General features: G+C 42.4%; 1 protein-coding gene across 1 annotated transcript in view; it reads left to right on the top strand.

Annotated features, from left to right (window-relative positions):
* Nucleotides 1–451: 451 nt before the first annotated feature.
* LOC115190883 (polycystin-1) overlaps nt 452–14,199 on the top strand; it is a gene marked incomplete at its 3' end in the record, with an annotated part of 42,986 nt that continues 29,238 nt past the window's right edge. Inside the window, exons 1-5 of the mRNA XM_029748912.1 lie at nt 452–564; nt 1,230–1,482; nt 2,581–2,725; nt 10,616–10,700; nt 11,929–12,108. Coding sequence (XP_029604772.1) covers nt 505–564; nt 1,230–1,482; nt 2,581–2,725; nt 10,616–10,700; nt 11,929–12,108 — 723 coding nt within the window. The remainder of the gene's footprint in view (nt 565–1,229; nt 1,483–2,580; nt 2,726–10,615; nt 10,701–11,928; nt 12,109–14,199) is intronic.

Raw genomic sequence — 14,199 nt, 5'->3', positions numbered from 1 at the left:
ACCGAGGTATGTGGTTAACTACTCAGTCAGTACCGAGGTATGTGGCTAACTACTCAGTCAGTACCGAGGTATGTGGTTAACTACTCAGTCAGTACCGAGGTATGTGGTTAACTACTCAGTCAGTACCGAGGTATGTGGTTAACTACTCAGTCAGTACCGAGGTATGTGGTTAACTACTCAGTCAGTACCGAGGTATGTGGTTAACTACTCAGTCAGTACCGAGGTATGTGGTTAACTACTCAGTCAGTACCGAGGTATGTGGTTAACTACTCAGTCAGTACCGAGGTATGTGGTTAACTACACAGTCAGTACCGAGGTATGTGGTTAACTACTCAGTCAGTACCGAGGTATGTGGTTAACTACTCAGTCAGTACCGAGGTATGTGGTTAACTACTTAGTCAGTACCGAGGTATGTGGTTAACTACTCAGTCAGTACCGAGGTATGTGGTTAACTACACAGTCAGTACCGAGGTATGTGGTTAACTACACAGTCAGTACCGAGGTATGTGGTTAACTACTCAGTCAGTACCGAGGTATGTGGTTAACTACTCAGTCAGTACCGAGGTATGTGGTTAACTACTCAGTCAGTCCGAGGATGTGGTTAACTACTCAGTCAGTACCGAGGTATGTGGTTAACTACTCAGTCAGTACCGATGGTTATGTGGTTTAAACTACTACAGTCAGTTACCGACGGTATGTGGTTAATACTCAGTCATACCGCGGGTATGTGGTTAAACTACTCAAGTTCTTACGAGGTAACTGTGGTTACTACTCAAGTCAGTACCGAGGCTTTGGTTAATACTCGGTCAGTCCCGAGGTATGTGGTTAATAACACAAGTCAGTTACCCGAGGTATGTGGTTAACTACTCAGGTCAGTACCGCGGTCTTGCTCGCCCCCGCCGTAACTATTCAGGTCCGTACCTGAGGTATGCTGGTTAACACTACTCAGTCAGTACCGAGGTATGTGGGTTAACTAATCAGTTCAAGTACCGCGGTATGTGGTTAACTAACTCAGTCAGTACCGAGGTATGTGGTTAACTACTCAGTCTCAGTAACGCGGTATGTGGTTAACTACTCAGTCAGTTACGAATGGTATGGACTTGTTTCTTCTTTATTTTGTTACTGTCGGTTCTGGATGTCTTTTTCTATTAATGAGGATTCATGATGTGATATCAATGTCTTCTAATCTATTCTAATCCTACATTGTAATCACTCATAATCTAATCTAGGTGGCCTCCATGGAGTTCCGGGCAGAGAACGGTTCCCAGATCCCAATCTCAGACCTGGACGACAACCAAGCCATCACCGTTGCCGTGAACAATGGCAGCGCCACCGACAGCAATGGGGAAGGGGTGACAGGAGTCCCTGTAGCCGGGGCCATTAACGTGAGCCGGTGTGACTCTGTCATCGTACGGGTCAGCGCCGGTAACTCCAACCAGCAGGCCGGACTGTTCATCCAACTCAACTTCACCACCCTGGACGGTAAGAATCATAGGAATAGAATCACAATAGAAATAGAATCACAATAGAAACAGAATCACAATAGAAATAAAATCACAGTAGAATCACAATATAAATAGAATCATAATAGAATCACAATATAAATAACATCAAAATATAAATACAATCTCAATAGAATCACTATAGAAACAGAATCACAATAGGAACAGAATCACAATAGGAATATAATCACAATAGGAATATAATCACAATATAAATAGAATCACAATAGGAACAGAATCACAATAGAAATAGAATCACAGTAGAATCACAATAGAAATAGAATCACACTAGAATCACAATAGAAACAGAATCACAATATAAATAGAACCACAATAGAAACAGAATCACAATAGAAATAAAATCACAATAGAATCACAATATAAATAGAATCACACTATAATCACAATATAAATAGAATCACAATATAAACAGAATCACAATAGAATCACAATATAAATAGAATCACACTAGAATCACAATATAAATAGAATCATAATAGAATCACAATATACATAACATCAAAATATAAATACAATCTCAATAGAATCACTATAGAAACATAATCACAATAGGAATAGAATCACAATAGAAACAGAATCACAATAGGAACAGAATCACAATAGAAACAGAATCACAATAGAAACAGAATCACAATAGGAACAGAATCACAATAGGAACAGCATCACAATAGAAACAGAATCACAATAGAAACAGAATCACAATAGGAACAGAATCACAATAGGAACAGCATCACAATAGGAACAGCATCACAATAGGAACAGCATCACAATAGGAACAGCATCACAATAGGAACAGCATCACAATAGGAACAGAATCACAATAGGAACAGAATCACAATAATATACCTATTCCCACTTTAGCTGTAGCTCTTTATAGTAAGTTAGCAGGGTATGTGTGACTAAATTGTATTTTTCAATTGCCAAATCAAGTCGAATAAGTAATTGACATTTTTGGGATATGAATAAAGTTGTACTGAATTGAATAGTGTACAGGGGCAGTATTTAGGGGATGTACAAAGAGGAGGTAAGCTCACCCCTGTCCCCTACTCCTCTCCAGACGGGGACCCCTCCATCATGGCCTACCTCCACTCCTCCAACTGGCCCAACGAGTTCAACTTCACAGACAGGAAACGCATCACACTCAGCATGACCAGGGGGCGGGATCTGGACCACAGGAAGTACACCTTCTTCCTGTCCCCAGAGTGAGTGGTCGCCACGCAGAATTAATATCAGCCTGCACAGAGAAGCACGAGACAGAACCTCAACTAAAACGTTCTAGTTTTCCCCGTTAACACTAACAACGTTTCCCTGTGAGAATTATGCTCGAATCAACGCAATGTTAGCCACTTTCAATGTAACATACCGAAACAAACTGAACTGTGCAAGACTTAGTATGCAAAACTAACTGTGAAAGAGACTTTGTTGTAGACAGAACGCATCAGAGTAGGATTCTATTGCATTGACACACTACTCAGCCGTACTCTGCACAGACGGGTGCAGCATAACCAATCAGAGCTGCACTAGGCCTATCTGCAAATAAACCACTGCCATATATGTACCATTCACTTTGAACGTGACTGTCTTTACAGAATCAGCGGTCGTGATTAGATGAGCTTGTTTTGAGATCAAAGCGAGAGCTGCATGTAGCCACGTTTGTTCATATCTTTTGCTAGTTGGTGAATTATTAGCCCAGTTATAGATATGTTTTACTCAGCAATGGGGGAGTGGTTGCTTCCTACAAGACACAACACGTGCATTTCTAGACATCTTTAAAAAGGGAGTCAGGTAAAGAGCTTTTTTTTGTCTTAAAGGGGCAGTGTTGTATTTGTGATGTATTTTGAGACAGGCTTGAATAAGCTAAGTAGCCAATAAGCAGAGGGTAGCATCATTTGTCTGATTCTCTGTAATAATGGTACGGGAATAAAGTGGTTTCTTGCATCAAACGACTCAACAACATGTTCAGTCACCTCCTTGTCTGAAGGACAAGTGGATAAACAGGTTAATGTCAAGCCCTGAATGTTTTTTTCAAAAGTCTGAACACCACACATTGGCTGCTACTGTAGGCTGAATGACAGCTATTTCCATGTTAAAATGTTATGGGATCCATTTTCTCCATTGTTTTTGATGGTAGACCAAACTGGTAGGTCTACATTATGATCAAATAGCCACAGTAGCCTACCTGGCTACTGTTAAAACTGTAACTTAAAGCTGGTACAGCCTCAGTGATCACTGTTAAAACTGTAACTGAAAGCTGGTACAGCCTCAGTGATCACTGTTAAAACTGTAACTTAAAGCTGGTACAGCCTCAGTGATCACTGTTAAAACTGTAACTGAAAGCTGGTACAGCCTCAGTGATCACTGTTAAAACTGTAACTTAAAGCTGGTACAGCCTCAGTGATCACTGTTAAAACTGTAACTTAAAGCTGGTACAGCCTCAGTGATCACTGTTAAAACTGTAACTTAAAGCTGGTACAGCCTCAGTGATCACTGTTAAACTTAATAAAGCTGGGGTAAACTTAAAGTTGGTACAGCCTCAGTGATCACTGTTAAAACTGTAACTTAAAGTTGGTACAGCCTCAGTGATCACTGTTAAAACTGTAACTTAAAGCTGGTACAGCCTCAGTGACCACTGTTAAAACTGTAACTTAAAGCTGGTACAGCCTCAGTGATCACTGTTATAACTGTAACTTAAAGCTGGTACAGCCTCAGTGATCACTGTTAAAACTGTAACTTAAAGCTGGTACAGCCTCAGTGATCACTGTTTAAACTGTAACTTAAAGCTGGTACAGCCTCAGTGATCACTGTTAAAACTGTAACTTAAAGCTGGTACAGCCTCAGTGATCACTGTTTAAACTGTAACTTAAAGCTGGTACAGCCTCAGTGATCACTGTTAAAACTGTAACTTAAAGCTGGTACAGCCTCAGTGATCACTGTTAAAACTGTAACTTAAAGCTGGTACAGCCTCAGTGATCACTGTTAAAACTGAAACTTATAGCTGGTACAGCCTCAGTGACCACTGTTAAAACTGTAACTTAAAGCTGGTACAGCCTCAGTGATCACTGTTAAAACTGTAACTTAAAGCTGGTACAGCCTCAGTGATCACTGTTAAAACTGTAACTTAAAGCTGGTACAGCCTCAGTGATCACTGTTTAAACTGTAACTTAAAGCTGGTACAGCCTCAGTGATCACTGTTAAAACTGTAACTTATAGCTGGTACAGCCTCAGTGACCACTGTTTAAACTGTAACTTAAAGCTGGTACAGCCTCAGTGATCACTGTTAAAACTGTAACTTAATGCTGGTACAGCCTCAGTGACCACTGTTTAAACTGTAACTTAAAGCTGGTACAGCCTCAGTGATCACTGTTAAAACTGTAACTTATAGCTGGTACAGCCTCAGTGACCACTGTTTAAACTGTAACTTAAAGCTGGTACAGCCTCAGTGATCACTGTTAAAACTGTAACTTAATGCTGGTACAGCCTCAGTGACCACTGTTATAACTGTAACTTAATGCTGGTACAGCCTCAGTGACCACTGTTATAACTGTAACTTAAAGCTGGTACAGCCTCAGTGATCACTGTTTAAACTGTAACTTAAAGCTGGTACAGCCTCAGTGATCACTGTTAAAACTGTAACTTATAGCTGGTACAGCCTCAGTGATCACTGTTAAAACTGTAACTTAAAGCTGGTACAGCCTCAGTGACCACTGTTAAAACTGTAACTTAATGCTGGTACAGCCTCAGTGACCACTGTTATAACTGTAACTTAATGCTGGTACAGCCTCAGTGACCACTGTTATAACTGTAACTTAAAGCTGGTACAGCCTCAGTGATCACTGTTAAAACTGTAACTTATAGCTGGTACAGCCTCAGTGACCACTGTTTAAACTGTAACTTAAAGCTGGTACAGCCTCAGTGATCACTGTTAAAACTGTAACTTAAAGCTGGTACAGCCTCAGTGATCACTGTTTAAACTGTAACTTAAAGCTGGTACAGCCTCAGTGATCACTGTTAAAACTGTAACTTATAGCTGGTACAGCCTCAGTGACCACTGTTTAAACTGTAACTTAAAGCTGGTACAGCCTCAGTGATCACTGTTAAAACTGTAACTTAATGCTGGTACAGCCTCAGTGACCACTGTTATAACTGTAACTTAATGCTGGTACAGCCTCAGTGACCACTGTTATAACTGTAACTTAAAGCTGGTACAGCCTCAGTGATCACTGTTTAAACTGTAACTTAAAGCTGGTACAGCCTCAGTGATCACTGTTAAAACTGTAACTTATAGCTGGTACAGCCTCAGTGATCACTGTTAAAACTGTAACTTAAAGCTGGTACAGCCTCAGTGACCACTGTTAAAACTGTAACTTAATGCTGGTACAGCCTCAGTGACCACTGTTATAACTGTAACTTAATGCTGGTACAGCCTCAGTGACCACTGTTATAACTGTAACTTAAAGCTGGTACAGCCTCAGTGATCACTGTTAAAACTGTAACTTAATGCTGGTACAGCCTCAGTGACCACTGTTAAAACTGTAACTTAAAGCTGGTACAGCCTCAGTGACCACTGTTTAAACTGTAACTTAATGCTGGTACAGCCTCAGTGACCACTGTTAAAACTGTAACTTAAAGCTGGTACAGCCTCAGTGACCACTGTTTAAACTGTAACTTAAAGCTGGTACAGCCTCAGTGACCACTGTTTAAACTGTAACTTAATGCTGGTACAGCCTCAGTGATCACTGTTTAAACTGTAACTTAAAGCTGGTACAGCCTCAGTGATCACTGTTAAAACTGTAACTTAAAGCTGGTACAGCCTCAGTGACCACTGTTAAAACTGTAACTTAAAGCTGGTACAGCCTCAGTGACCACTGTTAAAACTGTAACTTATAGCTGGTACAGCCTCAGTGATCACTGTTTAAACTGTAACTTAAAGCTGGTACAGCCTCAGTGATCACTGTTAAAACTGTAACTTAAAGCTGGTACAGCCTCAGTGACCACTGTTAAAACTGTAACTTAAAGCTGGTACAGCCTCAGTGACCACTGTTAAACTGTAACTTATAGCTGGTACAGCCTCAGTGATCACTGTTTAAACTGTAACTTAAAGCTGGTACAGCCTCAGTGATCACTGTTAAAACTGTAACTTATAGCTGGTACAGCTTCAGTGACCACTGTTTAAACTGTAACTTAAAGCTGGTACAGCCTCAGTGACCACTGTTAAAACTGTAACTTATAGCTGGTACAGCCTCAGTGATCACTGTTTAAACTGTAACTTAAAGCTGGTACAGCCTCAGTGATCACTGTTAAAACTGTAACTTATAGCTGGTACAGCCTCAGTGACCACTGTTAAAACTGTAACTTAAAGCTGGTACAGCCTCAGTGACCACTGTTAAAACTGTAACTTAAAGCTGGTACAGCCTCAGTGATCACTGTTAAAACTGTAACTTAAAGCTGGTACAGCCTCAGTGATCACTGTTAAAACTGTAACTTAAAGCTGGTACAGCCTCAGTGATCACTGTTTAAACTGTAACTTAAAGCTGGTACAGCCTCAGTGATCACTGTTAAAACTGTAACTTAAAGCTGGTACAGCCTCAGTGATCACTGTTAAAACTGTAACTTATAGCTGGTACAGCCTCAGTGACCACTGTTAAAACTGTAACTTATAGCTGGTACAGCCTCAGTGACCACTGTTTAAACTGTAACTTAAAGCTGGTACAGCCTCAGTGATCACTGTTAAAACTGTAACTTAAAGCTGGTACAGCCTCAGTGACCACTGTTAAAACTGTAACTTAAAGCTGGTACAGCCTCAGTGATCACTGTTAAAACTGTAACTTAAAGCTGGTACAGCCCCAGTGACCACTGTTAAAACTGTAACTTAAAGCTGGTACAGCCTCAGTGACCACTGTTAAAACTGTAACTTAAAGCTGGTACAGCCTCAGTGACCACTGTTAAAACTGTAACTTAAAGCTGGTACAGCCTCAGTGATCACTGTTTAAACTGTAACTTAACGCTGGTACAGCCTCAGTGACCACTGTTAAAACTGTAACTTAAAGCTGGTACAGCCTCAGTGATCACTGTTTAAACTGTAACTTAACGCTGGTACAGCCTCAGTGACCACTGTTATAACTGTAACTTAAAGCTGGTACAGCCTCAGTGACCACTGTTAAAACTGTAACTTAAAGCTGGTACAGCCTCAGTGACCACTGTTAAAACTGTAACTTAAAACCTCTCTAGTACATGTGGGACGAACTCGTCCCACCTACGTAACAGCCACTGAAATCCAGTGGCGCGATTTTTGAATCGTTAGAAATGCTATAACTTCAATTTCTCAAACATATGACTATTTCACAGCTATTTAAAGACAAGAATCTCGTTAATCTAACCCCACTGTCCGATTTCAAAAAGGCTTTACAACAAAAGCAAAACATTAGATTATGTCAGCAGAGTACCCAGCCAGAAATAATCACACAGCCATTTTTCAAGCTAGCATATCATGTCACATAAACCCAAACCACAGCTAAATGCAGCACTAACCTTTTATAATCTTCATCAGATGACACACCTAGGACATTGTGTTATACAATACATGCATGTCTGTTCAATCAAGTTCATATTTATATCAAAAACCAGCTTTTTGCATTAGCATGTGACGTTCAGAAAAAGCATAACCACCGCAAACTTCCGGTGAATTTACTAACAGTTTGCTAAATTACTCACGATAAACGTTCACAAAAAGCATAACAATTATTTTAAGAATTATAGATACATTACCCCTCTATGCACTCGATATGTCCGATTTTAAAATAGCTTTTCGGATGAAGCACATTTTGCAATAATCTAAGTACATAGCCCGGCATTACAGGGCTAGCTATTTAGATACCCACCCAGGTCAGCATCCACCAAAATCACATTTCCTATAAGAAAGATGTTCTTACCTTGCTTGTTCTTCATCAGAATACACTGCCAGGACTTCTACTTCAATAACAAATGTTGGTTTGGTCCCAAATAATCCATCGTTATGTTCCAACAGCGACGTTTTGTTCGTGAGTTCTAGAATGCTTTTTCGCGGTGTCGCGCATGGCGCATTGGCGTGTCAAAAATGTCTAAATATTCCATTACCGTACTTCGAAGCATGTCAACCGCTGTTTAAAACCAATTTTTATGCCATTTATGTCATAGAGAAGTGTTAATATTCCGACCGGGAGTATGCATTGAGCCTAAACAGCCGAATAAAATTTCTCCTCAGAAGCGACTCATGCACGCGCATCATTGAAAGGTCCTCCGAGCATCCACTTACAAAAGGCGATAATATATTTCAACCTGAGGTTCCCTCGTAAACCTTCAGTTATTTCGCGGGCTCTGAGAGCCTATTGGAGCCCTGGGAATTGTCACGTTACAGCTAAGATCCTTACTTTTCAATAAAAAGAGGTAAGACGCACGACTCCTTGTCAGACAGGGTACTTCCTGCTTGAAGCCTTGTCAGGTTTTGCCTGCCATAGGAGTTCTGTTATACTCACAGACACCATTCAAACAGTTTTAGAAAATTCAGAGTGTTTTCTATCCAAACCTGAACAATAATATGCATATTCTAGCTTCTGAGTTGGTGTAGGAGGCCGTTAAAAATGGGAACATATTCTTTCCAAAATTCTCAATACTGCCCCCTATACCAAACAGGTTAAAGCTGGTACAGCCTCAGTGACCACTGTTTAAACTGTAACTTAAAGCTGGTACAGCCTCAGTGACCACTGTTAAAACTGTAACTTAAAGCTGGTACAGCCTCAGTGACCACTGTTTAAACTGTAACTTAAAGCTGGTACAGCCTCAGTGACCACTGTTAAAACTGTAACTTAAAGCTGGTACAGCCTCAGTGACCACTGTTAAAACTGTAACTTAAAGCTGGTACAGCCTCAGTGATCACTGTTAAAACTGTAACTTAAAGCTGGTACAGCCTCAGTGATCACTGTTAAACGCTCGCCAGAAGTTGCGCAGAATTTTCACAACATTCAAGTTTTCGCTCAGCAGAACTGAAATATACTCAGAAAGCACTTAGAGAGAACAGTGGTCGTCACCCTACTATGAATATTACTGGATCCAGGTACTGCCCTCGGGCCTTATTGCTTCATTGTATCTCTCTTTCTCTCTTTATTTTTCTCTCTCTCTCTCTCTCTCTCTCTGTCTCTCTCTGTTTCTCTCTGTCTCTCTCTGTTTCTCTCTGTCTGTCTAAGCGGTCTCTCTCTCTCTCTCTCTGTTTCTCTCTGTCTGTCTAAGCGGTCTCTCTCTCTCTCTCTGTCTCTCTCTGTTTCTCTCTGTCTGTCTAAGCGGTCTCTCTCTCTCTCTCTGTCTCTCTCTGTTTCTCTCTGTCTGTCTAAGCGGTCTCTCTCTCTCTCGCTGTCTGTCTAAGTGGTCTCTCTCTCTCTCTGTCTGTCTAAGTGGTCTCTCTCTCTCTGTCTGTCTAAGTGGTCTCTGTCTGTCTAAGTGGTCTCTCTCTCTCTGTCTCTCTGTCTGTCTAAGTGGTCTCTCTCTCTCTCTGTCTGTCTAAGTGGTCTCTCTCTCTCTCTGTCTAAGTGGTCTCTCTCTCTCTCTGTCTGTCTAAGTGGTCTCTCTGTCTCTCTGTCTGTCTAAGTGGTCTCTCTCTCTCTGTCTGTCTAAGTGGTCTCTCTCTGTCTGTCTGTCTAAGCGGTCTCTCTCTCTCTCTCGTCTGTCTAAGTGGTCTCTCTCTGTCTCTCGTCTGTCTAAGCGGTCTCTCTGTCTTTCTAAGTGGTCTCTCTCTCGTCTGTCTAAGTGGTCTCTCTGTCACTCTCTCTGTCTGTCTAAGTGGTCTCTCTCTGTCTGTCTATGCGGTCTCTCTGTCTGTCTAAGTGGTCTCTCTCTGTCTCTCTCGTCTGTCTAAGTGGTTTCTCTCTGTCTCTCTCGTCTGTCTAAGCGGTCTCTCCTCTGGATGTCTTATGTTAAGTCATGAGATGAACTTCCTCTTATCAAGACAGTGAAACACTTCATAGAGTTTGTTCATACTGTAAATGCTGTGTATACATGTCAACTTCGGCAGCCATTTTGCTCAGATCTAACCAACCACCCCTCTCTCTTCTCCCGTTGCCCAGGTCCCATGACACGACCCTGGACTACTATGTCAACGTGACAACGGGCTGTACCACTGACTCCCCCAGCGCGGGGGTGCGTCTGGAGGTGGGTGTTTGTTTAAACTTAAATGTATAATTCATGGGCGCTTTGAGTCGGTGTCATAACACATTTTAAGTACATTATAAAGGACGTTATAAAGCATTATACATACACTTACAGAACACTTTATTAGGTACACCACCTCGTACACCAACATGGATTGCTCCTACAGACAGTGAGTCACGTGTCCAGGGCTTGCTATATAAAGCAGGCAGACAGGCATCGAGGCATTCAGTTACTGTTCCATTGAACATTAAAATGGACAAAACGAGTGACCTAAGAGACTGTGAGCGTGGTGCAGTGGTATGATCGTTGGTGTCAGGCACGCCGGATCCAGTACCTCAGAAATGGCCGCCCTCCAGGGCTTTTCACACACTACAGTCTAGGGTTTCCCAAGAATGATGTGACAAACACAAAACATCCAGTCAGCGGCAGTCCTGTGGGTGAAAACAGCTCCGTGATGAGAGAGGTCGAAAGAGAATGGCAAGAATCGTGCAAGCGAACATTCGGGGCCACAAACAGACAAATAACGACACAATACAACAGTGTTGTGCAGAGCGGCATCTCGGAAAACACAACTCATCGATCCTTGTCCCGGATTGGCTATTACAGCAGACGACCACACCGGGTTCCACTCCTATCAGCTATAAACAAGAAGAAGTGGCTCCAGTGGGCAGGCCGTCACCAACACTGGGCAATGGACCCATCCTGCCTGGTGGCGGTGGTGTACTGGTGTGGGGAATGTTTTCCTAGCACACGTTAGGTCTCTTGATACCAACTGAGCACCGATGGAAAGCCACAGCCAATCAGAACGTTGTTGCTGACCAAACCCAATAGAACATCTCTGGGATGAGATGGAGCGGGCTGTTGGCAACAGGAATGTACCACCGTCCAATCTGCAGCAACTGTGTAACGCCATCGCGTCAGCATGAACCAGCATCCCTGTGGAACGTCCCCGACACCTTGTAGAATCCATGCCCCGAAGAATTCGGGCTGTTCTGGAGGAAAATAGGGGGGGGGGGGGGGGGGGGGGTTCGACTGGGTACTAGATGGGTGTACCTAATAAACTATCCGGTGAGCGTATGTAGTTCATAGAATCTGTTCTTAATCCCTTCCTCTGTCTAGGGTGGTGACACACACTGACAAACTCTCTAAGAAGGAAACCAAGTGTTGACCTGTGTTGAAAACCCTTCCCTTCTAAATATCTCTCTGACTCATTCCATCCCTTCTCTAGGTGGGTGTGTTTGCGTCCCTGTGCCAGTACTTCAGCGAGAGCGCCAAGCTGTGGCGTACAGACGGCATGGTGCCACTGGCAGAGACTAATGCCAGCCGGGCCGTCTGCAGCACCCGTCACCTCACAGCTTTCGCTGCCAGTCTCTTCGTTCCACCTGACGCTGTCACCTTCATACGGCCTGTAAGTAGGGGCAGCAGATAGCCTAGTGGTTAGAGCATTAGGCCAGTAACCGAAAGGTTGCTAGATCGAATCCCGAGCTGACAAGGTAAAATCTGTTGTTCTGCCCTGAACAATGCAGTTAACCCACTGTTCCTAGGCCATTATTGTAAATAATAATTAACTTAACTGACTTGCCTAGTTAAATATATATTTTTAAAGTAGAGATACACCTGATAACACACATACACCTGATAATACACACACACACCTGATAATACACACACACACCTAATAATACACACACACACACCTGATAATACACACACCTAATAATACACACACCTGATAATACACACACCTGATAATACACACACACACACACACCTGATAATACACACACCTAATAATACACACACCTGATAATACACACACCTGATAATACACACACACACACCTAATAATACACACACACACACCTGATAATACACACACCTAATAATACACACACACACACCTGATAATACACACACCTAATAATACACACACCTGATAATACACACACACACACCTAATAATACACACACACACACACCTGATAAACACACAAACACCTGATAATACACACACACACACACACACACCTGATAATACACACACACCTGATAAACACACACACACCTAATAATACACACACACACACCTGATAATACACACACACCTGATAATACACACACACACCTGATAATACACACACACACACCTGATAAACACACACACACTGATAATACACACACACACACCTGATAATACACACAGACACACCTGATAATACACACACACACCTGATAATACACACACCTGATAATACACACACACACACCTGATAATACACACACACACCTGATAATACACACACACACCTGATAATACACACACAGATGGCGCCGACAGAGATGGTCGCCTCGCTTCTAATCCTTAGGAAACTATGCAGTATTTTGTTTTTTTATATATAATTTCTTACATTGTTAGCCCAGAAAATCTTAAGTGTTAATTACATTCAGCCGGGAAGAACTATTAGATATCAGAGCGACGTCAACTTATCAACATTATGACCAGGAATACGACTTTCCCGAAGTGGATCCTTTGTTCGGTTCACCGGCCAGGACATTGGATCTAATCCCAGAGGCCGACCCAAAACAACGTCGCCGCAGAAGAGGAAGACGGAGCTGCCTCTCACCGCTTCGGAGTATATTACTCGCCAATGTCTAGTCTCTAGACAACAAGGTAGACGAAATTAGGGCAAGGGTTGCCTTCCAGAGAGACATCAGAGATTGTAACATTCTGTTACACGGAAACATGGCTCTCTCGGGATATGTTGTTGGTGTCTGTACAGCCACTGGGATTCTTCATGCGTCGCACTGACAGAAATAAACATCTCTCTGGGAAGAAGGTTCATGATTAACGAATCATGGTGTAATCATAACAACATAGAGGAACTCAAGTCCTTTGGTTCACCTGACTTAGAATTCCTTACAATCGAATGCCGACCATATCATCTCCCAAGAGAATTCTCGTTGGTTATTGTCACAGCCGTGTAAAGCCCCCCTCAAGCGAATACCACAACGGCCCTCAAGGAACTTCACTGGACTCTATGTAAGCTGGAAACCATATATCCTGAGTCTGCATTTATTGTAGATGGTGATTTTAACAAAGTAAATCTGAGAACAAGGCTACCTAAATTCTATCAGCATATTGATTGTAGCACTCGTGTGGGCAATACTCTGGATCACTGCTACTCCAACTTCCGCGATGCATACAAGGCCCTCCCCCGCCCTCCCTTCGGCAAATCCGACCACGACTCCATTTTCCTCCTACTGTCCTATAGGCAGAAACTCAAACAGGATGCACCCGTGACAAGAACCATTCAACGCTGGTCTGACCAATCAGAATCCCCGCTTCAAGATTGTTTTGATCACGCGGACTGGGAAATGTTCCTGGCAGCCTCAGAGAATACCATCGATTTATATGCTGATTCGGTGAGTGAGTTTATAAGGAAGTGCATTGGAGATGTTGTACCCACGGTGACTATCAAAATCTACCCTAACCAGAAAC

This window comes from Salmo trutta, unplaced genomic scaffold (assembly GCF_901001165.1).
Source record: "Salmo trutta unplaced genomic scaffold, fSalTru1.1, whole genome shotgun sequence".
NCBI classification, from domain to species: Eukaryota; Metazoa; Chordata; class Actinopteri; order Salmoniformes; family Salmonidae; genus Salmo; species Salmo trutta.
Note: the sequence above shows the minus strand (reverse complement) of the source record. Positions and strands in the feature narration are given on the sequence as shown.